This window comes from Indicator indicator, chromosome 7 (assembly GCF_027791375.1).
Source record: "Indicator indicator isolate 239-I01 chromosome 7, UM_Iind_1.1, whole genome shotgun sequence".
Taxonomy (NCBI): domain Eukaryota; kingdom Metazoa; phylum Chordata; class Aves; order Piciformes; family Indicatoridae; genus Indicator; species Indicator indicator.
In genome coordinates, this window is record NC_072016.1 from 17,977,958 (window position 1) to 18,005,598 (window position 27,641).

The 27,641-nt window shown below is 46.8% G+C and overlaps 1 protein-coding gene across 4 annotated transcripts in view; it reads left to right on the forward strand.

Annotated features, from left to right (window-relative positions):
* Positions 1-4,647: 4,647 nt before the first annotated feature.
* Positions 4,648-27,641, forward strand: part of PAX2 (paired box 2) — an 82,394-nt gene continuing 59,400 nt past the window's right edge. For 2 of the 4 annotated variants that reach the window (XM_054382607.1, XM_054382608.1), the window contains exons 1-3: positions 4,708-4,750; positions 8,879-9,044; positions 10,271-10,468. In XM_054382607.1, the coding sequence (XP_054238582.1) occupies positions 4,708-4,750; positions 8,879-9,044; positions 10,271-10,468 (407 nt within the window). Of the gene's footprint in view, positions 4,751-8,875; positions 9,045-10,270; positions 10,469-27,641 lie in introns of all 4 variants that reach the window. The other 2 variants (XM_054382609.1, XM_054382604.1) reach the window with 2 other exon arrangements.

A 27,641-nucleotide genomic window follows, 5' to 3' on the forward strand; every position in this document is an offset into this window, starting at 1 on the left:
GAGAAAGGCAGGCTATGTGTAGAGCCGAGGAGTTAACCTCACCTCGTTGTGGCATAAATAGAAAACTTCTGTCCCGCAACACACCGCCCCGCTAGCCTTAGGTCGCATTTAACTGGTTTCCACAGTAATCAGAGACAGATAACCCGTAAAGAACTAGGAGCCAAAGTTGGTGCAAGCGCTGGCTCTGAAGACAACGACATACCAAAATTTGCTCCAGGCCTGGCTTCTCCAGGGGCTCTCCCGCCGCCCACCCCCGTTGTTCCCGGGCGGAGCGCCCATCCCCGACGGCCGCGGAGGAGAAAAGGCAATTGCTAGGAACCCGCTTCTCGATGACACGGCGAACTCGGCGAGTTGCGAAGCTGAGGCGGAGCAGGGGAACAAAAAAGTCTCTGGAGGGAAGATGACAGGGACCTCGCTGTTATGTGTATTGGGGCCAGGGATGGGAAATAGGATCAATGGAGAAGATTTCGGCTTGATCAGCTGGAGAAAGCTGGTTAATGAAGCAGGTCGAAAGATAACTATCGCCGCAACTCCCCTCCAAAGTTTATTTTTCTTGAAATTTCCGCAGAGAGGCGGGCGCCTCTTTTGAAGTGTAAATGTTTCTAGCTTTGGAGTGTGGGCTAGCGAAGAAAGGGGAGATCCGCAGATCCTCTTTGAGAGAGAGTAAAAGAAGAGGGGGGAAAAAAAGAAAAGAAAAGAAAAGAAAAGAAAAGAAAAGAAAAGAAAAGAAAAGAAAAGAAAAGAAAAGAAAAGAAAAGAAAAGAAAAGAAAAGAAAAGAAAAGAAAAGAAAAGAAAAGAAAAGAAAAGAAAAGAAAAGAAAAGAAAAGAAAAGAGAGAAAAAATAAAAGAAAAAATAAAAGAAAATAAAAAAAGAAAATAAAAGAAAGAAAGAAAAAAAGGACAGGGTAAAAAACACCCAGGGCTGATGAAGTGGGAATAAGTTGGGGAGATGCTTGTGGAGACGGTATTTGTAATCTGGGCAGACAGAAATCGTTCGGTGGATTTAGATGTTGACAAAGCAATTCTTCCAGGAAATCTGATGTGGGAAGGGACACCAGGTGATATTGTGGTATGCATGGTGGGGGAAGGGGACAGCAAGCAAAGACCTTCTTCCCTTCCCTTCCCTTCCCTTCCCTTCCCTTCCCTTCCCTTCCCTTCCCTTCCCTTCCCTTCCCTTCCCTTCCCTTCCCTTCCCTTCCCTTCCCTTCCCTTCCCTTCCCTTCCCTTCCCTTCCCTTCCCTTCCCTTCCCTTCCCTTCCCTTCCCTTCCCTTCCCTTCCCTTCCCTTCCCTTCCCTTTTCCTTTCCCTTCCCTTTCCTTTCCCTTTCCCTTTCCCTTTCCCTTCCCTTCCCTTTCCCTTCCCTTTCCCTTCCCTTTCCCTTCCCTTTCCCTTGCAGTACCAGACTCAAGGCTCCCTCATTTGCACATACTACCTCTGTGCCACTGGACCAAAGCTTCATTTCACAGAGCACTCACTTTGGGTATTTCTCAAGTGTCACATACCTGCCTTTCCCTTCACTGAGATGGGGAAACGGCAACAGAGAGTGAGGAAATTACGGGAAAGCACATGTTCAGGAGGAGATTTGGGGTCTGCTGGCTTCCCCCTGGCCTACCACCAAGCTGTTACCTCCTCACCATACAATCAACAGTTACAAAGGCCCAGAGCCCTCTGTGAGAGACAAAATTAACTCCCCAAGTCATAATGATGGCATAGAGCTGGAGATGACCAAGAGGTTCTCTGAAAATGGAGGCCATGGAGATAGGGCAATTAGGCAGGGCACATACAGTGCCACAGTACGTACACTTCTTCCTGGCATTGTTAGGGCTCCTGCCCTCCACCCACCCCCCCCCCCCCAGCCTCTGCCGTCGGGCTTGGTTGTATGCCTGTGCCCGGCCTGAGGGCCACGGGGCAATGGGGGCTGCTTGGGGCGGAGGGGAGTAAGGGAGGGGAAACTGCTTGCAGGCGAGAAGTGCCCTAGCCCTCTTGGTCAAGGAGCAGCGAGAGTAGCGGAAAGAACTAACAGCAACGGCGATGGGTGCGCTCCCAGCAACGTGAGTTGTTGCTGTTCGGCAAGACTGAATAACCTCAGGGACCCCGCCGGCAGGTGGGTGCGTGGGGCCGGGGATAGTGGCAGGACCGCTGCCATCCGGCTCCCATCGGCACCACCACCGCCACCGCCCCGGCGACAAGCCGACCAGAGGGCGCCATCTAGAGGCCGCGACGGGGAGAGCCGCCGCCCCGCACCTGCACCCGTGCGCCCCCTCCGCCCCCGAGCGCGGGGTAGCCCCTCCACCGGCTACGGGCGCCGCTGCCCGGCAGGGAACGGCCGATGAGGGAGGTGGTGACTGGGCGATGCTGGGCGATGCTGCGACCGGGCGGCGGTAAAAAGGGCACTTCCGGCCCGGTGGCGGGGCTGTCCGCGGTGCGCAGTACTTTCGCCAATTTGTCCACGGGGGAGTTCTCCTAGCGGGGCGGAGGGGCTCCCGCTCCAGCCGGGCACTAGCGAGAAGCCCTGACCGGGCAGCTGCGACCCTCTTCTGGTGGGACATTCACCTGCGCGTAGGGGCTGCCAGGGTCTGCCACTCGCCTTTCAGTTCCGCCCGTCTTGTCACTCCGGGGCGCGGAACTGTGAGCCGTTCACTGTCCAATCTCAAGTGTAAACTTCGGTGGTGTAAAACAAAATAGGTTTAGTTTGTTGGGTTTTTTTCAAGTCATCCTTTTTGCACACGAGGGAAAGAGAGAGAGGAGTGGGGGGAGAGAAAGATAAAACATCAGCTGAAGTGCCAAAATGATTTATGAGACAGTGAAAAATATTTCATAAAGATCTCTCAGAGACTCTTTACTTAAACGTGTTAGAAAACAAAGGGGCTGTTCCGTGACAGAGAAGCAGAAGGATGGGGAAGAATGAAGAAGGAAAACAGAAGAAGAAAGTATATATTTCGGGTGATGATGAATTTGCAGTCTGAAAATCAAAACTGAGCTCACAGCACTTTCTATTTTGTCTTTTTACCCCTGGGTATTACTCGAAAAAGGCGTTTCTACCTTGCTTTCCCAAAGCCACATCTATTTTAGCCGTAGATTTATTTGTGAAATAATTTTTACATTCCACTCTAGCACTAAGAAAAGAAAAAAGCATTAGAAAAAGTGGGAGGCTGAATTTGCTGTTATTTCCCCAAATGCACGTGAGGGGAAACTTTGCAGCGACTGAGATGGGCCAAATCTATTGGCTCAAAGGGGTGTAAGAAGCGAGCTCTTCCTTGCTTTCATTCTCAATTTATTTCTTTTTTTCTCTCTCTCTCCTTTCTTTCCCTTTGTTTATTTTTATTTCTTTCTCTTCTATTTATTTTTATTTCTTTCTCTTCTATTTATTTTTATTTCTTTCTCTTCGTTATGTCTTTCTGTCTTGATTTTTCCCCTCTCTGGATCGCTCCCCTTTTCCCTTTCCTTTCTCTCTTTCCCTCACCTCCTTTCTCCTTTTCTTTCCCCATCTCTCTCCCATTCCCATCCTCACACCACTGAATTCCTGATGTGTATCGAAACCCCTTTCACGTTTCACCTCGAGTAAAGCCTCCAGTAAAAAAGAGCGGGGCGTGAGAAGGAAGATGAAACTACCAAGCCGTGTGTGCGTGCGTGTGTTAAATAAGGGAGTTAAAGACCCAGAGCCGCGAGTGACAACAAAGCGGGGCTCGCGTCCCTCCCCACGGGCCGGGCAAGGGCCGCCGCCCTGAACACGCGAGGCCCGGGGCGCCCCGGGGCTCCCCCGCTGCCGGGTCCCGCACGCGGCGGCCCCCCCGCGCCGAGCGCGGCCGGCCCGGCCCTCCTCTCTTTTCCTCTCCTCTGCTCTCCTCTCCTCTCCCCTCTCCTCTCCTGGCCGCGCTCGGCTCGGCGCGCTGGCGAATCAGAGAGTGTCGGAATCTATTGCCTTTGTCTGACAAGTCATCCATCTCCGGGGAGGCGGGCGGGGGGCTGAGGGCGCTGCGGCTTTTAGAGAGACACACACCGGGAGCGGAGGCTCCAGTCTCCGGCCCCGGCTGCTTGCAAGCACTTCCCACCTCGGGCGAAAGTCCGCCGGGCGCCGGATCCTCCGCCCGGCCGCGACGAGGGGGCGCGCCCGCCGCTCTCAGCTTTCCCGGGGATTGCTACTCCGCTTTGAACTTAAATGAACTAGCCCCGGACCGCGGGAGGAGGAGGAGGGAGAGCCGAGTCCTCCCGCGCCTTCCGCCGCCGGGCCGCCGGCCGCACCTTGCTCCGGCACTCCCCTCCCCGCCGCCGGGGATGCTCTGAGCCCTCCCAGCCATGACACCCATCTGCCCCCCGGCGTCGCCAGTCCCTCGCTCCCACGGACTCTGCTGACTCCATCGGCCCTGCCGTCCCGTCACCCAGAGCCGGTGCAGCCCTCCCGCCCCCCGGAAAGTACTTCGCTCCCCGCTCCGCCGGGCAGGAGGGCCAGCGCACCCGCCGCTCTCCTCCTTTCCTCTCCGCGTGTGTTGGGGTTTTTTGTTTTGTTTTGTTTTGGTTTTGGTTGTCGTTGGTTTTGATTGTCGTGGGGGGGGGTTTGTTATTGTTGTTTTTTTTTTCTTGTTTTGATTTTGTTTGTTTGTTGGGTTGGGTTTTTTGTTATTTTTTTTCTCCCCTAAGTCTTGAAGTTGAGTTTTAGAGGCGACACGGCGGCTTCAGCCGATTTCTTCCCTTTCCTTTGCCTCCCCATGGATATGCACTGCAAGGCAGATCCCTTCTCAGCAATGCACCGTGAGTACTGGAGCCCGGCTCCTTCCGCTTCTCTCCCTCTTTCTTATCCTTCCATTACTCCTTCTCCAACCGTTCTTCCTCACCTGATCCACCTCCAAGTCCATCCTTTCACCACCAGCCTCTCCTTCCCCAGCCAAAACAGGGCTCAGAGGAGGCAGGATGGGGACACGGGCGGCCCCAGCGGCACAGTGGGGGTCCCGGGAAGACCCGGGCCCGGGGGGAACACAGCCCTTTGCCGGCAGTGGGGCGGGGGCCAGGACCCGCAGCCGGGGGACAGGGGGCTGTGTGCGGCTGTGTCTCTGCTGCCTGCTGTGTGCGAAGGAAAACACCGCCCTAAGAGGATCTCTCCCCCTCAAAGGCACTTTCCCCATCGCCCCTCAGACAACACGAGTCTATCCTGACTCGTGTCAGCCCTCGGGCTGGACCCCGTTACCTCCTCTGCCCCACCGGGCCAGGGCTTCTCACGACCTTGCGTAACTCTGAACCCCCATTTCCCTTCCCGATCTGATGCTGTCTGCTTTGATTTCGGATTTCAGTGGCAGAAAGGGGAGACGCTAGTTTCAAATTAATGGCGGGTTGGTCGGTGGCTCTTCCGTGCTTCGGTTTGGTTTGGCGAAAGGCTGGACTGCGGGAAAAATAGGACAATTATATGGCTGGGAGATTTGGCGGCTTCGAAGCCTCCCAGAAATCTCCTGGTTTATTTACTAGATCCCCAGTGTGCATTTTAAATGCATCCCCGGCACATATGAAAGTGCATTCTCGATGTATTTTCACTTAAAAGAACGTTTCTACAAAGAGGGAGACGAAGGAAAGCGAAAAGACCCCTTTATCAGGGACTGTAACAAAGAATTTTCAGGGATTTTAATTTCACCGCACGGAGGAAAAAGAATTCCGTGATTTAAATCAAAGGAAATAAAATACAAATAGAAAGCCGAGATTGAGAACATCTTGAGTCAGGAAATGAATAATTAAGAGCAATTTGTAACTTTTGACACCGAAACTTTTGAAGACACGCCCTGTCCGCTGCATAAAACCAAACCGAAAAGATACAAAATGGAAATGCTTGAAGCTTAAACACCCTGATTTTGCCGTGAGAAGAAAGGCGCAGAGACACAAACCCATGATCAGACCCCCAAACACAGATGTAGGTAACCGCCTTACTGTTTCCAAATTAATTATTTCCAGGATACATTGCTTAAAATGTAGGATTTAATTTTGGAAGACCTTTATCAGACAACAGTCCGCGCATTGGACATTTTTACTTTTCGGCGGTGCGACCTGCTTCCAGAGGCGGCTGCAGCAGTTCTGCCTCCGGTACGATCGGGAACACGTTGCAGCCGAGGGAGGCATCGCGTTGTTTTAAAAACGCCAGTGAGATTCGGAAACAATTTAGGCTTACAATTCAAAATTAAAAAGCAAAACAAACCAAACAACTCCCCCCCAACCCAATCCACAAACAAACAAAAACACCTCCTCCCACCTCCAAATTTTGATTTGTCCCATAAAATGTATTTCCATAGTTTCAGACCTAGATATTAGTAAACCATTAAAACGGGAAGGGATGCGGGCTCCTGATGCAGGGACAGCCAAGCACGGTCTGTAGCAAAGCGGAACAACTAATGGGTGTATAAACAGACGCCGGCACATGTATGCAGAAAAATACACGCAAAAACCTTACTGTTCTGATAGAAATAACCTCAGAAAACCACGGGGCAGAGCAAAACAAATTACTGCGGAAAATATCTGGGCTGCAATAATTTGAATTATTAATTTTTAATCTTTTTTGCATCTGTTGCCTTTTAATACTTTGTAATGCAAGTTATAAAAGGTGCTTTGAATTATTTATCACGGAGTTGCCTCAGAAATTGCTGTCCTGTAACTTTAGAGGCAACATGTGCAGAAGGGGTTCTGAGCAAATGAAGAAAACACACAGCAACATACACCCGGAGGTTTTAGTGGAGGAAGATAAGTATTACCCTTCCCCTCTGAACCTCTAAATATGTTTCAAGAAAGACTAACAAAAGAATGCCACAAATGACCCTGGCTCATCGGGGAAGGGACGGGGAAGTCAGCCGGCGCCCTGGCCGAGGTGGCTGGGAGGGGACGTGTGGAGGTGTTACTGAAGGGGTGGGGGAGATGGAAAAAACTCTATTTGTGCGAAAGGACTTGGATCGATCGCAGGGCAATGAGAGTTTCCACTAAGTTCAGAGCCAATAAGTCAGTGTCAGAAGCAGGGGAGGGAAAAAAAAACTCAGCGAAAATACAAACAGATCATTTTTCAGCAAACTGCAAAACGAACTAAGATCTCCTGGCGAGGAAGATACAGAAGGTTAGGGCTATGTGAAAGGAAAGCTTTAATACAGAGTGCACTCCACAGCTATATCAGCTGGATGTTCTGGAGAGAGAAACACGCAGGAAGCACTGCCCGGCAGCGCGCATCTCTCCGCACGGCCGGGCGCAGCCCAAATGCTCCACCACGGACACCCCAGGTGCCAGCGGCTTGCCACTGCCTGTCTTAGACCCAAAATCAGAGATTTCCCTTTATTGCCGTCACTCCGTTCCTCCTGCCCACGCTTAGCAGGTGCATGCTCATTTTTCTCCCCCTAGTTATTTCTCAAAATGCAGAAAGAGATATCGGAAAAAGACGATGGTAGCAGTCCTGAGAGAGCACGGGGTTTTGCGTGGAAAGAATGAAACAGAGGAAAACGGAGCATTCTAAATTCTTCCTAAGTTAAATTTATAGGGAAGAAAAAATAAAAATAGACGTAACTATGCGAGTCTGACAGATTTTTTTTTTTAGGTAGGGAATTTTTGCTTTTAAGATCGAAAGCTGAGGATAGAGAGGGTCTTTCTGTGAAAGAACATTGGCTGCGGAACACACAGTATTTTTTTCCCTTTCTTTTTCCTCTCTCATTTCTTTCTCTTTTGCTTTTTCTGTCTGAATCCTTTCAACGCCCACACGAAAATAACGAGAGAGAACGCGTTGCATGGGGCATATGCCACGGGTGAAGGAGGGCGGGGTTCGCGAGTAACTGTAATTGACAATGAGACAGAAAATCGTGGAAAGAAAATGAAAGGCGAGGGGAAAAGCCTAAGAGCAGAGAGAAAGGGCACTGCGGCAGGACTCAACCGGAGCCGTTGAGCCTCGGAGTTCGAAAAAGCATCTCTCCCCAACTCTTGGGAGAGGAGACGGCGCGGGCATTCGCCTCCATCCTGGCCCTGAGGAGTCGCCGCTTCGGCGTCCCGGGCGGGGGCCGTAGGGAGAGAGGTGCTAAGGACCCCGGGAGGGGACGCGGCGTATGGGGGGGAACAGTGACGGCTAGCCCCGTCGGGAAAATTCCTTCTCTTTTCTCTTTCCTTCCTATCTTTCCTTCTGTCTTCTTTTCTCCCTCTTTCTTCTTTTATCCTTTCTCTTTCTCATGCTTCCCCTCTTTCTTTCTTCTATTTTTTCCTTTTCTCTCTTTTCTTTCTTTCTTTCTTTCTCTCTTTTCTTTCTTTCTTTCTTTCTTTCTTTCTTTCTTTCTTTCTTTCTTTCTTTCTTCTTTCTTTCTTTCTTTCTTTCTTTCTTTCTTTTTCTTTCTTTCTCTTTCTTTCTTTCTTTCTTTCTTTCTTCTTTCTTTCTTTCTTTCTTTCTTTCTCTCTTTCTTTCTTTCTTTTCTTTCTTTCTTTTCTTTCTTTCTTTCTTTCTTTCTTTCTTTCTTTCTTCTTTCTTCTTTCTTTCTTTCTTTCTTTCTTTCTTTCTTTCTTTCTTTCTTTTCTTTCTTTCTTTCTTTCTTTCTTTCTTTCTTTTCTTTCTTTCTTTCTTTCTTTCTTTCTCTTTTTTCTTTCTCTTCATTCGTTCCTTCCTTCTTCGTTCCTTCCTTCTTTCCTTCTTTTTCCTTCTCTTTCCCTTTCTCGCTGTTTTTTTCAATCTTCTTTTCTCTCTTTCTCCCCTTTACTCTTCTCTCTCTCCCCCCCCCCCCGCGTTTTGTTCCCCCCTCTCGACCTCTTGACATCATCTCCATCCATCTGTAGTCACTGGAGATTTTGCAGTACGAATGGCAAAGAATCCACGACTAACGGTGTGTTTCTTGTGTGTGTGGGTTGTTGTTTTGTTTGGTTTTTTTTTTATTTCTCTTTCCCCAGCAGGGCACGGGGGTGTGAACCAGCTCGGGGGGGTGTTTGTGAACGGCAGGCCCCTACCTGACGTCGTGAGACAAAGAATAGTGGAGCTGGCTCACCAGGGGGTGCGACCCTGTGACATTTCCAGGCAGCTGCGGGTCAGCCACGGTTGTGTCAGCAAGATCCTGGGCAGGTAAGGAAAGAGGCAGCTCCTTCCCCTTCCCGGGGATAGCAACGCAGCATCTCTTCCCCGCGCCGCAGTGACCTCTCGCCCTTCCCGCGGCTCCGGGCTTTCCCTGCCACCTCCTTGAACGGACCCGGCATCTCCCCACTGCGGGAACTCGCGGCTGAGCAGGGCCCCTGCCTCTAGCCGGCAAGGACGTGCTACTCCCCCCCCCCCGCCCCCCTCCCCCCTCCCTCCTCCCCGTGGTGTTTGGAAACTCCTGGGAAGACAAACAATTTGCGAGGGGTGGGCAGGCGGGCGGGAAAGAGAAGGAACGGGCGGAGAAAACCCGAAAGAACGAGAGAACCACCCCCCCACCACCAAAATTCCCTAACTCAAAACAATCCGTGTGCGGCTTTAGTAAACAAACAAACAGGACAAACAAACAAACAAATAAATAAATACATGGCCGCAGTAACTGATTGCCGCGAAATGTGATGTCAAACACCCCCAGAGGCAAGCCGGGGGAGCCCGGGGCCTTCAGGCCCGGAGCGCTGGGTGCCAGCGAGAGCAGAGCTCAGCGCCTGTGCGTGCCGTATGCCCGCTGCCGTGCCCTCTGCGAGGGACGGGTCTGATGCCCAGCGGGAAGAGGGGCTGGAGCTGCCCGCTACCGAGGGACCCGGGGTGAATAAGCCGCGCTCCTGCACCCCCAGCCCTGCCAGCACTCCCGAGACGGGAGAAGCCGTTCGGGAGAGACGGGGTCGTGGGGGGTGAGGCTGGCACTGCCCGCTCCGCGCGCCCTCTCCCCGACCGCCTGGCCCGGGCCCGCGACCGGCGGCCTTCGTCTCTGGCCGGCCGCATCGGGGCGAGGGTTTCTGTTTTGTTTCCCGATCACCGGGGCTGAACCGAGTGTGTTAGTGTAAGGTGGGGGAAGGGGGCAGCAGCGCAGTGCCCCTCTCTTCTCACACACACGAAAAAAAGAAAAAAAAATAAAAGGGGTGGGAGGGAAAGGAGAACGGGACCGAGCCCTGGAGAGAAGGGGCTGCCCCGGCCACAGCCGGGCCGGCGCTCTATGAAGCTGCGCCGCGCAGGGCCCGAGCTACCGCGGCCCGAGCCCGCGCATCGGCAAGGCCGCAGTGGAGGTGGGGCGAGGGGTCGGGGGCCGAGAGGTCCTCTGAGAGGCAGCCGGGCACCGGGCAGTAGAGTATGGCGGGGCTTCTCTGGGCATGGTAGGTCACTGGCCGTCCTTTGTGCAGGTATTACGAGACTGGGAGTATCAAGCCCGGCGTGATCGGCGGCTCCAAACCCAAAGTGGCGACCCCCAAAGTGGTGGATAAAATCGCCGAGTACAAAAGACAAAACCCGACAATGTTCGCCTGGGAGATCCGCGACAGGCTACTGGCCGAGGGCATCTGCGACAATGACACAGTCCCCAGCGTCTCCTCCATTAACAGGTAAGGGCAACTCCGCAGCACTGCTCGCGGCCCAGTCGCCTCTTGTCGGCCTCATAAAACCCTCTCAATAGCGCGGACGTCCTGATCCTTCCTCGGTCAGTTTAGATCCAGCGCGCTTCGGCCACCCACCCGCAGCCGGACCCCAGGCATGGACCACCAGCCCTCAGCCCTAGCCCAGTCGGCGTTCCCTGGACCCGCTGTGACCTCCGAGCCCAGTCCCTGGCAGTGGGGCCGGAACCGGCTGCCCACGCACCCCGGGGCGAGGAGTTGATCTGCCCCGGACTCGTTGCCGTACACGGCGGGGCTGCAGCCTGTGCCGGTCACCTGGCTCGGGGCGGGCAGCGCTGCTGCCGGGGCAAGCTTTGCTGGCTGTTCGGGCCGGTAGGGTTACGGGCGGCGAAGCCAGGTTTTCCCCAGTTCCTCCAATACCTCTCCCGCGGTGTAAATGACCGCCAGCCTTGCCAGGCTATGAGGCTCTCAGCCTAAAAGCTACCGCTCCTTTTGCCAAGCCGGGCTGACAGCCCCAAGCAGCTGAGTGCTGGAGGAAGGCTTCCCTTGCACCCACTCCCCCGGTTCACTCCTCATCGCTAGCTCGAGGGAACGGCTGGGCTTGCAAGGCGGTGCCTTCCCTGGCTGGGCAGCGCTGCCTAGGCAGGAGGCTGTGGAACGCTGGGACCGGTTCACACCAGTGAACGAATACCCCACAGTTCCGCCCCCGGCTGCTCAGAGTGTGACTTTTATTGGTAGAGGGACTCCGATTTGGTTTCAGGTTTGAGGTGACACAAATAATCGTATGACGGAAAAAAAAAAAAAAAAGAATCGATGCAGGAGAAAAAAGTAATGTAGATGTAGATGTAATCAAGTAGTCACTGCAGAGCACTCAGCCTGTTCCCATGCCTGCATGTTCAAACGCAACATACATCAGGGCTTCACACTTTGGCAGCACACAACACTCTTAGCACACAGTAAAAGTAATTATGCAGTGTAATGTATGTACAGATACTGTGACAATACCCACAGAAACACAACCCCCAGAAACAGGGGTATTTTGCAAAGGTTACATACATGGCATGAAATACCTCAATGAATATGGTACATTTCCCACACAATCCCAAACACAGTGCTTTCCACTCAACTAAAGGTATTTAGGATAGATATATGTGCAGGCTTTTGTAGTGTCCGCATAGGTACCAAACACACAAGTCAGTATATTGGCCCTTTTGATGTTTTACAAGTTTAGTCTGATTTTTTTTTTAACCTGGTGTATTTATAGCAAGGGAAGCAAAAAATAAATATCAGGGAAAACATGGTGGTGGTTTTTTTCCTTGCACTTTTCATGGCAGATTTATCAAAATATGTCTAATAACTCAGACTGTGTATTTCTAAATCTGGCATCCTATATAAATGGGTTTTAATATTTGCAAATGATATGGAATTATCCCAAATCATCTTGAAAACAGCAGGTAGAATTAGCTAGTGGAATGTACCTTGGCTAAGAAAGATTCCCTCAGACACACTGTCTCTGTAATATACTGCTAGGCTACCCTAGGAAATTATCCCTGTGTGTGCCATCTGTATTAAAATGGTTATTAAGTTATGAACAGGGTAACATAATACTGATCGGCTAATTATACACCCTCCTAAAAAACCTCCAGGTCTCTGTTACTCTCTCAGTCAGGTATTGAAATAATAACAGTTTGACATTCAGACACCTTACAAAGGCAGCTGTGGAAGGACAGCCAGCTATTCCTGGGAGGAATTTAGCTGGTGGCACAGAAGTCTAGAGGAATGGCTCTGGGCTTTTCAGAAGAATAGCATGTATGGACCCGACATACATATGTATGCTTCGGCTACTGAAAGGGATGTTATTTTTCCAAATGTCACTGAAGTCTCATCCTTGTGCCTGTGGGACCCAGTGCCTTGTCCCTGGGTTGCGATGTCATAGGCAGAAGTTCTGAGAGCCAGGTTTTGTTCCTGCCTTTGCTACTAGTTTGTGGCAGGGATTTGGGGGTTTTGTACCTTGGTTTCCTCACATTGGAAATTGAAACTGATCCATCTCAGAAGGAAGCAGGAACAGATGTCAGTTAGATCGTGCTTGTAGAAATGCTTTGAGAAGGCCAAGTACTTGGTAACTGCAATGTACTATTATATTAAAGAGGCTCATCTCTGACCTGCCATGTTTGACTTATACTGTGATGGCATTGGAGTGTGTAGTCACCAAGGCACAAGAGCATTTTGAGTTCATGTGATTAAGTCTTTAATCCTTCTAAAAATTCAGTCCCAAGTTCCCACTGTTCACCTTTGTATGAGGCTCCCCAAGATTCAAAGCTGTGAGGAAATGTGCCCATCATAGTATAGGTCATAAAATTTGTAAGTCTGTGCTAGGCAAGAACAGCACAGTGAACTGGGAAAAAATTGCAGCGAAATAGCAAGGATATAAGGGCCCGATCATGGTGCCATGGAGAGTATTGTGAGCTTCATGACTCTGGGACTTTTGTGACACTGGCTCACAAAACTCACCAAAAAAAAAGGGCACTAATTACACAATTGAAATACATATTTTTGTCTCTCTCGTTGTCAAAATACATATGTAGAATTGGGTCAATCCTTTGTAAAAGCACATCCCTTACCGGTGGTATGATCACAAATCGGAGTTTCTGAGCAGCTTCAGATAGATAATAACTTAAAAAAACAACCTTCTAGAAATATCTGTCCTCTTAGTTTCACAAAATATGAACTTTCCAAAGCAAAATCTGCACTGGCCCAGTGTCCAGAACTGTTAGATCTACATCCACGGGCAGTTTTAACATTTTGAGACTATAAGCAATGCATTTACAGAAATAGAACTTACATATGTCCCTAAATAGACTGTGAATACTGCACTTCAAAATGGAGATCTCCTTGTATATGGAAAAAAACTCCTTTTGGTAATTACAGGATTTTCTGAAAATGTGTCAATTACATTTTCTTTTCTTTCTTTCTGGGGATCAGTCTAACATTAATGAAGGCTTTTTAGGTGAGAGACTATAAAACAGCTCAGGTTCAATTCCATTTTCAAAGTCTCCCTAAAATATTTTTTAAATCTATTTTTCATTAGTTGTTTTTCCAGATACATAAATTCTATGTGCTTACGCTGCACTGATCTGTCAGTATTGCAGAGACACTATCAGGATGTATTTGGGATTATATTGGGATGCAGTTCAGTATTGAGATTTATCAGAAATTCGAGCAGATAAAGGCTAGATAAAAACTCTGGTAAAAAAAAGTGACCTAACTACTCTGACAAGATTTAGGAAAAAATTAAAATCTTCTGCTCTGTGGTAGTCTTCCTTTAATTATAGCAAAAAAAGTCTAGAGAGTATGCTAGTTAATAAGCAAAGTGCGCCAGAAGTGACAGGACCAAGACAGAGCAGTTATCTCTGCACCAGCAGCTTTCCTGTTCCCACTTCATACATTAGGTACTATACAGTATAAATCTATTGTGTATGTATAGGTACACATGCACATATATACGTACATGTATATACACACATGCATATATGAAATCACACACATATACACAGCACAAGTGATGGAAGCTCTTAGTTCTTTGGTAAACAATTAATTCTTACTTTAAATCACTCAAGTGCCTTGCTCATTGAGTATCCTGCCAGCCCAAACTTTTCCATCTATTGTATGTTTATAAATGAGTTATCTTTGGCCACTTTGGGTCAAAGTATTTCAGCTGGATTTAGGCACTGCTGTAAGCCTCATGGTGGTCTCCTAAGTACAAGCTTGGAGACAGATGATGCTGAGAATTTTTTCTTTGTTTTGTGGCACATACAGTTAGCCTAAGAACACTGGTTTCATGAGATAATAATCACCCCAGAAAAATCTTTTGAATTAGACAGCGTACTTTAGTAGGAACAGGATGGTTCACATCACGGAAATATGTTCATGATTATGCAGCAAGTGATGCAATGGACATTGCAGTTTAAGCATTATTTCCTGCCTTATTTCAACAAATCAGCTCCTTACGGGTCCAGAATGGCAAAACACACCCTACCCTCCAGATTTGTCTGTCTATCGCAGCTCTCCTCTTAGCTGCGTTCAGTACTAGGGACTCCCAGTTAGTCTTTACCCAAGGAAAGACGAAGCCAAAGTGTTACAAAGTTTAGTCAGCCTTCCGGATAAACTTTGGACCCTGAATTCATGAGAGTAGATCTAGCTGATACCTCATGGCAGGGAACAGAGTTCAGATACATTATCTCAGTCAAGATATGACATGTTTTTTCAGTCTTCTCTTAATGTTAATTTCTAGTGTTAAGCACTTGGTTTGGGGAGATGTTTCCCAATTCATTATATAACAAATTGGGTAATGATTCCTACTTAAAGTGACCAATAATGATGTACTTTTTAAAAAGCACATATAGAAAGACACGGACATTGATTCATGCTAAAATGACCAGCAAAGTATCTTATACACTGAAATATTATTGAGCATGTTGTCAATTTCAGGGCATGTGGACAGGCAAAGAGTGGCATATTAGAAGATCTTATTTTTCTTACAAGTTCTGCCATTAACTTTCTAGTTGATCTTGGGCAAGTCACATGGACTCCTTCTGAGGGTGCTTTGCTATCTGTAAAATGAAAATAACAGTATTTAGCTACCTTTGTAATACTCATTGTGACCTTTCACTAAAAACACCCATGGAGTTCAACACATAAGAAAGGTTCAAAACTAGAGTTAGGTTGTTTTACATCAGCTAAGGCTTTAGCCCATGCAGGGGAGACAGAACTGAACAGAATCTTGACTGAGGTAAATAGGATGTCTGTAGACAAACAATTGAGAATGACAAAAGGCAGGCATATTAGGGCAGGGGCTGTGTTGTATGTAGAAGAAATCAGTGTTATGCAAACAGAGATTTCTGAGTCACTCTCACTGGCCTTTCTTGAGAATTTCCCCAAAGGATGACCTGTCCAAAGTCAGACTGTCTGTGTAGACTGGATTAGCCTTTGACTATGTTTCATAGTCTATGCATTCATAGAATCATAGAATCACCTGGTTGGAAAAGACCATAAGATCAGCAAGTCCAAGCACAACCTAACATCTCCCTTGTAGGTGCAATGCAGGAGTGAAGTGCCAGTGTGGGACAAGTTTTGTCCGGCAGCATCCAACAGAGTTTACCAGGTCTCATAACCTGTCACTTCTTAGTGCTCAGTGACAAAACTCTGGATCCAAGCAGGGATCCTTTCCCTTAGTTGATGCCGAGTCTACTGTTCCCATGTGTCTTCCTGCATCAGGCTATGCTCTCAAGGTAGAAGACTTCTACTGCCAGTTGCTTTCAGCTAAGTGAAGAAAGCGGTCGGGTCGCACAGGGTTTCATTACAGGGGATATGCTCCTTTAAATTCAGATTCTTTTCCATCAGACACAAACCTGGTATTATCTTCTTTTCATTATTGCAAATAAAGGACAGGCTCATAAAGCAGAGGTTACAGACAATGTTACCGCATCCAAAAGAGTAAATGAATGCTCATAGCATTTCTCTTTGTCTTACTCCTCATATCTGGCCACTGGAAGGTTGTGTGGTGAGAAGTACAATAAGCTAGGTGCATTTTTTCTAATTTTCATATTGCAGATATTTTAGCTCAACAGAGGCAGTTTAGCAAGTAAAATTGGTTGGGAAGTTTTGAGCTCCCCATTCTGTGAAACTCCAAGTACAGAACCACATTGATCTCTGTATTACCTAAAAATTCCATCCCTTCCTTGTTGTATAGATTTACAGAAATCTCGATTTTTGTGGCAAGTTAAACATTTTCAAGCTTTTGCGTCTAGGGAATGATTGCGACATTCTGCCATAGAGGTAGTTGCATTTCAGTGCTGGGTGAGTGAGTCTTACAGAGCTAAACCTCATTTACCAGAATCACTATTATGTGAAAAAACTCATTTGACTTTGGGAGAAAAGAGGACAAAATATAAGTGTCTTGGCCAAGCAATGACAGTGTTGAGAACAATGTAGTGATCTGAAGGGCACAGTCCTTCCAACTGGAAAGGAATTATTCATGTTTAAACAAAGCAATATAGCCAGGAATGAAGGGAGATAAATAAGAAAAGAAACATTTAAATGGTAGCAGAAGGTATCCCCTGATATGGAGGTCCATTAAGTTGTGGAATTGCATCCCACAGGAATTCCTGATTTCTTGGAATACATATAACTAGATGGCATTAATAACAACCAAACATATAATAAGAAATAATCTTATGTTGGCTAAAGAGATAGATAATGCTCTAGGAGGCCAGCTGGACCCTTTATGGTATGATTACATAATGCATACAAAACAAAGTCACATTTTCAGCTGTAGATCAAATATCCCCAAAAATATCTGCCTCTGACCCTGAAGACCTTTCAAACACAAGATTTCTGTATTACTTGAATAAAAAGGTATGCTTCAAAACAGTTGAACAAGGCTGAGCTTCACTTAGATTCCATGGCCTTTAATTAAGGCATGCTGAAATTCAAATGGAATTTAGGTTCTCTACTTACAATCAGCAAAACATTTAGGGAACCTACTTTTGAGGAGGGTGTCTGTAAATGTAAAGGTAGAGACTTCCAAAATCATTTGTCATTGGCCTGATACTCGTGCAGCTAACTATGGCTTTAGGAAATCCCATCTGTGTGTAGATGGCTCACTACTCATGAAAGCATCAGAAAGGTTTGAGTTTTTGCTCCAAAATAATCATTCTTTACACAGAAAGCTAATGTGAAGGAGGATTTTTTCACTGTAATTCCAATTAATCTACTGGAGCCTATACATGCATGGCTATATTTACCAGTCCCAACTGTTTAACAATGCCAAGGTAGAGCCTAAATCATGCAATTGGCATAAAAATAATGAATACTTGTAATACAACATGGGTTTGTTTTCACTTGTTTTCTCTTTTCTACCCTAAAATTTTAAAGGGATTTAGATATCTGACTCCCATTAAGCAACCTTAAAAACACCTTAACGATACGGTCCTTTGAGTCTTCAGAGAGTCGACAGGCCCCATTTTCAAGCTCCCACAAGCACGGGAAACGTGCTTTATTAAATGAGAACTGAAATTCTCATGATATCACTTGACTAGAGGAGCTGGAAAACCCACGACAAACACCGTTAGGTTTGTGATGAAATAGTAGACTATGAGGGACTAGCCTCCAATTTTCTCTAGTGCCAGTAACTGAGAGCTGATTTTGTAGCACTTATATGGCTATCTACCCAGCTGAAAATCACAAATCTAATCACTTGGTTTCCAAACTCCTCAGAGTACACTTACAAATATTCATTTCCAATCAATTTGCACCTGCTAATATTTCTCAATGCTCACAAGTGATGACAGAGTCAGAAGCAATGCCAGTGCTTACTATTTCTATCTCAGTAGCATAAAGAGGCTCTGTGCATAGATCACAGCCCATTGTTCAAAACAGGCACAGCATAAATAAGAATTTCTTTTGAGAGTTATTTTATAAAATCAGTATGTACACATATTTCTTTACCCCATTCCCTTAACTTTTGCTATGATCATAATTCAGACAGTCCTCAAGGTTTCAGGGAGCCTGAAACAAACATATTTGTCTGTTACTGGAAATGAGCTATCTTGCCAGGGCTCAGCCACCAAGCCCAAGCATAGGTAAAAGGCAGAGAAAAACTGGGGACCCCTCTTCTTCAGGTCCACATCTGAAAAGACAGAGGCCAAACACTAGCTAGACTGTGACAGCCTCCCCCCTCTTCCCCAATAAGTAGGCATATAAATAAATAAATAAATGGCATCCTAACTGCACTAAGAACTCAATAAAACAATCACATCAAATATGAGGAGGTATAAATCTCGTGTCTGCACAGGTAACCCACTCAATTGCTTTTATTATGGCTCAGCCTGACTCCATTTATTACCATCCGTGGCCTAGGTGAAGGATGTTTGCATGGAGGGTGGTCTCCTGGTGAAATCCTATCCCTGGAGCAGTGACAATCAGCCCATACAGAGGTGGATTTTGGTGGGGAGACCAAAGGCAGATCCATCTGTCTGCATGAAAACCAATCAATAACCTTGTAACTAGACCCTTTGTCGCTGGGAAATGGACAACACAATAGTTCAGTCCTGGAGCCATAGCAGAGGAATAGCTGTGGTTGGGGTGTGAAGAATGACAGGACGTATGCACGAAGTGTTTGTGACATATGGATAGAATATATCTGTGCATATAGATATTGAGGAGAAGTGATGGGATAGAAGGAGTGTAGAGGGTACTTTTATATATAGCATAGGCAAATTTGAAAGGCTGATATTTTCAGAGGTGGGTATGAGGAAGGAAAAATCAGAGTTATAATGTGTTTTTTTCTAGGACTGTACAGGGCCTGCGAGTGTGATGCAGACAGGTACCTTTGGGGGAATGTGCCTGCAGGTTGGATGCTACATATGGGTATATGTTGCAGGGCAGGGAATGTATTTCTGGGCAGGCACATAGATGGTGACACAAAATGCTGCTAGGCTAAAGGAAGCATATGCGGGAGTCTAATGTGGTTGAGGAAGGATATTCCTTTGTCCTCTGTCTGGCTTGGGATTTATGTGTGTACTGGTTTTGACAGAGGGGAGGAAGAGTGATGTGCCAAAAGCGTGAGCTAACGGACTGTGAGTTCACAGACAGGCTTCCCAGAAAACACTATGTATGAAACATTTACCCAAACCCCACTATTAAATCTGGAAGGGAGATTCTGGTGGCTTGTCACTGGCTGTGTGAAAAATAGAAATAGGACATTTCTTGCTGCTGTCACCCCTAGCTCTGCAGTTCCTGTAGCATTTCTAAAATCAGCCCACCATGTTGTTTGCCAGGCTTCTAGCAGCTGCCCCAGTTTACACACACACACAGATATGATGGAGTTTTCCACTATTATTTGTCCCCTCTTGGTGGCAAATTTAGTTTTTATTCCTTTGGCTTAATTTTGGACAGTTCCTCCTACTTCCAAGATGAGCACCCTCCCCTTTCTGCAGGGTCCAAGGCACAGGGTTGGATGTCTCTGCCTGGTTGTGAGGCAGATTGCATCAAGAATAGTCATCAGCCCTGCTCAAACTGTCCATCACTGTATTTAATCTGAGAGAAGTGGTACCCATGTTTTGTAAGGCAGATTGATATGTTTGTTAATTGATAAAAGGAAAAGGAGAGACTGCGGCCAGGTGACAGAGTCACAAAAGCAACCCGCACATACCTGTCAGACAGGATGCCCTGCACCGCAGGGTAGTTTGGATGGTTCTGGCAATAATAACAGCACCCATTGCTTTGGTCAGGGAGGCTTAATATCACAGCCCTTTGATTCCTGGGACTAGACCTTATTTTCTTCAGGCTGAGCTGAAATATGAGGGCAACCTCTTTTACCACACTGCCCATTTTCAAGCTCTCATTTTAAAATTATGATAAAGGCTTTGGTTACTAACATTTGGGCACTTCTTAAAGGGACTATTGCCTTGCAACATTCTCATGTTTCTTTAAAAATCCTTTCATGAAAAAATTTTGGTCATCTGCCTTCAAAAAGAAAGACTGCAGCATAATGTAGCTATGTGATAGTGCCTGCAATTATTATTTCCCTAAATTTAGGCCCTTTCTTGGTTGTTTAGATTTTTGAGCTTGAAAACTGATGTATTAATATATAAATTATAGATTAAAAAAAATACACATACTTATTTATAAAATCAGTATGGAAGAGAGGAGATGTAGAAGAAAAAATGAAAGAATAATATTTCAGAAGAAAGGGGGATAATGTTTGAATACTGAGTGCATAAGGGAAGTCTATTTCTGGGACATACTACATTCAAATGGTTCAAGACTGGGCAAGCAGAAGCAGAGTGGAAAATGTGCAGTATCACAGATTCCCTCTTCCTGTAGAACAAACAAAATTAATAATTAAAAAAAAATGTTTTAAAGACACAATATTTGTGGTGCTGCCTCTGGCAGACAGACAGTCACAACACGATGCTTCCAGAGTGGGTGGAGAACATAGCTGACTGGGCTTGGGGGAGGAAAAGGCTAAAGAGAAGGATGGAGTGAAAGGTTAAGGCAGATTTGACTTGGATAGTGTCAAAACCAGACCTGCTGTGGTCTTACAGAAGGCAGTCTTGGCTACTGTGCCAAATGAGATGCAGAGAGTCATCCAGTACCGACATCCAACTTTCTGATGTGGCTTCAACAATTTCAGGCTACTTGTGTGGGTTTGCGCACATGGAGGCAGCCAGGATGGAGACAGAGTTAAGCGTACCTGACTGTGTGCAGATTCCTGTGAGGGCAGAAGCAGGAGGGCAGGGAGAGCATGTGTAAATTTGTAAAAAGATGACTGCTGTGACTCAGTTTTGTGGATTATGTGATTGTTTGCTGCCTGCTAGTATTGAAAGACAAACACATGCCTATGGGTGGCCTCCTCTATGACTTTTGGTACCCAGTAGGCAAAACTGGCATTGCTGGTAGTCAGGGAGAGACAAAATGGAAGGAAGTGTGGCCCATTTCAGGTAGATATATATACAAGGAAATGCCCCTTGCACAGTGAAAGGTAGGGGATAAAGTGATCCTGGGGAATACAGTCTTTTCTAGAAGAGTGCAAGAGGACAGTGCCAGCCCTGTAAACGAAGCCTTTGTGCTGCTTAGAGCACCACCTTTCCAAAATGAAAGCACCTTCTGCACCATTTGAATGTGGTGCTGGATTATTCCAGGCACAGTGGAGTAATCTGAGCATGGAAACCTGGGTGCATTTGTGCAGATAGACTGCTGAGTCTCTATTGTTCCACCAGACAATCTTCTCTGTAATGGATATTTGGGTGAGACATGCTCTATACCCCATGACATGTGTGCAAGGAGGAGTGTGAGCATATCACTAGGGTAACATGTCCAGCAGGGAGTATACACTTATAGCCAACAGGTATTACTGGCCTGTGTAAAAACTGATAGTCTTATCCATGGAAACAACTCTGTAGTTGTAGTTGTAACTCTGTAGTTACATGCCAGGAGTCATAGGGGCGAGCAAAGGCACAGCGATACACCTCTTGGGAATCCTCTCTAGTTTTGTAAAGCTCTCCACAGGATTCTGCGTGACTGCTTCCCAATGGCAAGGCAGTTGTGTGAACGCACTCCTGAACTGTGTCTGTGAACAGGTACATGGGGGGGACCATAGGAATGCTCCTATCTTTGTCAGCAGTTCATTTGGGTAGACCTGGGAATAAGGTGCTACAGCAGCCATGCCACCTAAGTGCTGAAGAGAATGCAGCTTGTAAGATTGGCAGCATCAGTGACACAAACGTGTGAGTGTATGTACAATAGAGTGGCATCTGCTGAGATGTGTGAGCACAGAAGGCGTATTGCAGGGCAGGCATGTGTATGCACAGAGATACCATGTACAAATGGGACACTGCCTGCTGGGAGTACCTAATGCATCTCAGGGAATGAGGGGTATATAGGCATGATATAGTTGTTAGGCAGTGGATGTGTGCTAGTTTATCTGATACATGATGCAAGAATGGGATACCTGGGGATGGTGGTGGCAGAAAGGGCTACGCTAAAGGAGATATTTCTAATGATAGCCATAATTTAATGCACTAGATTCTCTCCTCCTCTTCTTTCCTCTCCCCTCCCCTCCCCTCACACTCTTCTCCTCATTACCCAGGTTATCTTGTTTGGGTTAAGAGGCCAATTTCAACAGACTATAATTGAAGAGTGAAGAGAATCTGATAAGATAAGGAAGGGACATCATTCCTCAAGGGATCAATAGAGGTTTCATGTTCCTCCTTCCCCTGCTGTGTCCCTAACACGCTAACGCTCTGTGTCCATGGGCCTGGTTTATTGGCTCTGCTTGTCTGCAAGCCTAGAAAGGAAGGGTGGGAGTAGTGGGGGTGGGGAGGGTGCTGTAGGCTCAATCTGTCACACAGCCAGTGCAGGGGAGGGGGCATAAGGAAGTGACAATGGGGACACTATTGGCGATACGGTCCCCTCTGGGAGCCAGGAGGAGGCAGGGAGGTGACAAGCCTGATGCCCTTCTGGCTCTGGCAGGGGCTCAGTCTCACAGGGGAGGTGTTCACCTTTGACCTTTTATCTCAGTGTTGTGCTCTGCAAGGGAAGGATATTGATAATTTGTCTAGATTTAGACTTGCTTTTCCTAGTGTCGTCCTGCAGACAAGTGCAAAGATTTTTATAAGCGTTTACAGGGTGACCTCCAGGGCCCCTCAGGGTGAGGGAGGTATATTACACCTACCAAAAGGACGGCTGGTAGCTGCTCCCGATTAGGTTTGTGTTAGGATCTGAGGTTCAGGCTAAATGGCCTGGCATCTCACAAGCCATTTTTAGCAGTTTTTTGGACCAAAACAGTGCCAGACAATCCCCATTAGAAACATGGAGCTGCCTCAGCAGTTGAATACAGGTCTCCTCATAGCAGGGCTGCCAGGGCTCCCATGCCGGACAGGCAGAGTTTCTTCCAGGCCTGGCTCATGCTCCTTGGCAGGAAGATGTGTATCTCATGCAAGCAACGTGAGATCTATGCAAACCCATGCACAGGGCTCAGTGATGCCTGGTGTGCGCAGGCACACCTCCAGAGGGCCCAGCCTCTCTCATCAGACAAGCACTGTGGTTGCTCCCCTGTCCCCATAGCTGGCATTGGGATACTTGGGCATGGGAAGACAAGCTGAGAGATCAGCACAGTGCAGGATCCAATCTAGATCTCATAGAACAGGACTGGGCAATTTTCTAGAGAGCCTGAGACACAGATGGGTCTGGGGCTGAGATATCTTCTTCCAGCTGATTTCTCTTTTATTTTTAACACCCAGAGAAACAGATGCTGAGAGCAAGTCAGTCATGCAGTGAGCATGTGGCAGAGTTGGGAATACAACCCAGATCCCCCGACTCCCAACCTCAGGCTTTAACCACTAGACCATGCTTCCCTCTAAGCCACCTTGAACTTTCCTCAGTGAGGATGGGGGCTACTAAGCCTCTGTGGGCTACAGTTTACCAAGCTGTCAGGAGTGTGCTCACTGGACCGCCTCACCAGAGACAGCCTTCCTCATGCACGTTAAAAAAGTTGAAAAGAAATTCATTTCATGGCCGGTGGTTGCTTAAAAAAGGCGATTCCAGCATATGTATGTGATAAATGTTAACTGTGCATTAATCGCATTAAAGAGGACCCTATAAACTTTTCATTTCTAATTAAATTCTGGCCGGTGATTCTGGCGAAGCCAGCACACTCCAGGCCTTTGTTTATGTGGAAAATTAAAATGCAAATACAATGGAATTTATTTCCATTACTAGAGTGATATGCTGGGCTCCTCTGTTTAACAGCCTCCAATTATTTTCAAACAGGTCTCTCTCTCTCTCTCTACCCCCGCTCTCTGTCATTTTTTTCCCTCCTGCTATTGCCCTGACACTACTACCCCAGTGTGAGGGGTGGGAGCTGGTAAAGCAGTGGGTGGGCTACGGATGATGTGGTCTGGTCAAGGTCAAATGCAGGCAGGAATATAGAGGAGAAAGGGGGTAAAGAGTGGGAGAGCAGAAACCAAGAGGTAGGGGAAGCAACAAGGCTTGAGCTAATGCAAGGAGGAGTAAGGAGCTACTTGCTAGCAACTTCATTTTAAAATATAAGCTAAACTCACTGGCTTGCTAAATCCCAGCCACATAGATGACCAGACTGGGAGAGGTCACGGGTCTTTCCCTAGTTGGATATTTTGGTGAGAGGGCACAGCTGAGAGCTCTCCCTGGAAGTTTTCTGTATCTTTCACAGCCTTTTTCATAGATTTTGTCTGGATGTGGCTGCTCGTGGGCCAAATCCTAACGGCTGAGGAAGCACAAACAGGCCTAATGCCAGGCACATTGCCCATGCAGAGCAAATACATCCATGCAGCAATGACACATAATCATCAGCTGAAAAATTACTGAACTCTCTCGTTCATTTCCAAGGGACCAAATGTGGCTATACTTTCTTAGGGCATTAGCACATGATATCCACACAAGTTGGAAGCTGTTGCACAAACTCAGGGATTCTTTGCGCTTTTCAAATTTCTCAACACATATATTTAGTGCTAAATGCTGCCGACATAGAATACCATTCTTTCTGACCTATATGAGACACCCAGGCCAGGTCAGACATGAGAACATTGCCAGGCAGTCAAGCACAGATCAGAGGCATCTGCTATCTGACATGGATGCTCTTCTATGCATTAATATAGAAAGTCACACAAGAAGACCCTTGCAAAGGGAAGTGTGCACTTCACTGTAGATGTATGTAGTCATTTATAGATGCCTTCACAGACTCAGTCAAATCTATCTGAAACTGCACAACATAGTCTTGCATATATTCATGAAGAGGCTTGTCCAAAACCGTAACTGAAAAGTCTTAGCAAAACCCCTGTGTGTACCAGAAGGTGAATACACATGTAAACATACTAACATAGCCGTAGAAATATGCTGGCACACATACACAGTTAGTCACAAGTAAGTGGCCACAGACCTTGAAGCATGCAGCTGAGAGCCAGCCAGATGTACCACCCTGTGCGTCACATGCGCAAGCAGCGTACCCTCGGCACACCCTGCTGGCAGGGATTGCTCGGGAGATGAAGGGATATTCTTTTAGTGCATGTGAGCACCTTAAGGAATCACCTAGTGTAAATGATCCTGCCCCAGCCAAGACAGGGAAACAAGAGAAGGACACATTCACTTACAACACTGAAAAGAGGCCATTACCCAGTCAAACAACCCAATCCCTGACATCATTATTCAATACACAGGAGTCCTGAAATGCACACTAACTCAATCACAGAGACACACGATTACAAAATAATACTGATGGAATCAATGAGACAGACATGCGGTCATACAAAGCGCACCCACCCTGGTGTTAATACACAATAACAGCTGCCCAACAAGCGAATACAAAACAGCCATTCACCACCACAAAGGCAAAACACGGGGCTGCATTCTCAAAGGAGACTTGAAAACTCTAGTGACAAAACCCACCCTTGCCAGAGGGGGCTTGAAGGAAAACTGAGTGCATGGGCAAAATCTGGCTGTTGTCAGCCTGGTGAGTAACAAATAGTAAAAGCCTCAGCAAGGAGCACTCTGAGCACATTCATGTCCTAGCGAGGCTGGCAGACCCACAGGGTGCTCAGGGTCATACAGGGTTGCGCAAACAACCGTTGAAATAGACTGGTCCATTGAAGTAGCACCATTGCTCAATGACCAAAAATATTAACACAAGCAGGGGTGCATGCCATTCAAGATTCCCATAATGCAACACAAGAAAGCAAAACCTACTGAATATCAGAAACACAACACATCCACACTGTGGACAGATGCAAATGCTGTTCCAAAAAGCCACAAAAGTGTCTCAAAGACATGCCTCTGTAAAACAGCCCAGTCCTTTCCCCAAACCACAGCAGCACATCTGAATCTATCACAGCACTAATCTCCTTCCCCTTCAGAGAGGAAGAAAGCAAAGTGCCCACATAAAACATGCCCATAACACCACAAATAATGGACCTTCTGTGTGCCTTGCAGACTGTGCCAGCACATGCTAACCCAAGTACTTAACACATGGCCTGAATGGCTGGGTTTTGCAAATATTGCATGATCTTCTTGGGAGGGAGACAGGGGAACTGGACTTTCAGTCCTTTCCTTGGCGCAGCAGGCATCAACTCATACCAGGCTGCACACTCGAGAATGTGCCATTATTGAAAAAGCCAGCAAGGCTGGGGGAAGACTGCTGTCAGCTGTGTGTGCCTGCGTACATTTTGTGTACAGGAATTCCCCTTCCTCTACCAAGTGCCGCTCTTTGTAGCCATTAAAAAGCCCAGGTCCTCATGCTGGGTGTTCAGTGAGTATTGATTCAGTCTGCAAGCAATTTTAATATTTCTTCAGGGACTTTCCAGCAACAGCACAAGTCATTAATTCACCCTCCCAAATTGCTTATTCAATAGCAGGAACATGGCTCCTGAATAAAGTCCCAGAATTTATGTGACTCACATGAGTCAGGAGGTCAAACAACTGTTATGGAGCGAAGTTAAAAATCCAAATAAAATATTGACACTTTTTTGGGGAGTGGGAGGAGGGGGAAGGGGGAAGGGAAAGAAAAGGTATTTAAAATATGGTTTTGTTGCAGTGCCCCCAGGATAAAGAATAGAAAGAGATTGAAGACAAGTTGGAATTTGTAAAATCAATGGGATTTATTGCATATCCACTTGGCATTTAATAACTCCTTCCTTTCCACCTCTCTCTGCTCTGTATGTGCACAGGGGAGATAAACCCTTCAACAAAACTACAAATAGAAAGCCACAAAGTACACAGATGGACACCTAAACACCAATATATGAAGACAGGCAGGTGCATAGGCAAACATTACTGTAAGGCAGTGTCATAGCATTAGAAGATACTATTAGGACTTGGGATCTTGACTGAGCAGACAGAGTCCATCACATACAGCACTACATACGCCCATGTAGTGACATACAGGCTACGTCCACATCTTTTTGAAAAACAAAACAAGCAAAACATGTGAAAAAAGAGCCTGATCAGGTGCAGAGCCCATCAGCAAGGCAGGTGGATCAGGATCCAGGTTTCCTTTGCCCAGATAGCATTTTCAGAGCTGAAGGATGAAATCTTACAGGGTAGTGAAAGCACACACAGTGACAAAGATCAGACTGTGAGAAGGCATCCATCTCACAGGAGAGACACACAAACCATACAAAAAGAAATGCTTCCACAGACACCAGCAAGCCCATCCGTATGCAGATAGATGCACACATAGATACAAATACGTACATTCAAGAGGGGGTTGGACGTGGCACTTGGTGCCATGGTTTAGATAGTCTTGAGGTTTAGGGTGACAGGTTGGACTCGATGATCTTTGAGGCCTCTTCTAGCCTTCTTGATTCTATGATTCTATGCTTTACTGAGCTCATTGCTATTCAGAAAGCACCACTGCCAGATTACACCCAGAAGCAGAAACATACCTGCAGACTGACACATGTGCAATGACCATGCAAATGCACCAACACACACTGATACATCAGGGTAGCCTTGTACTGCTGTATATCCACACCAAAAAGTTCCTGCAACCTAGATTTTACTTACAGTGATATATTTTTAGATAGCTGCACATAAATGGATACCCACACACACTCAAATGCATTCTGCACAAGCA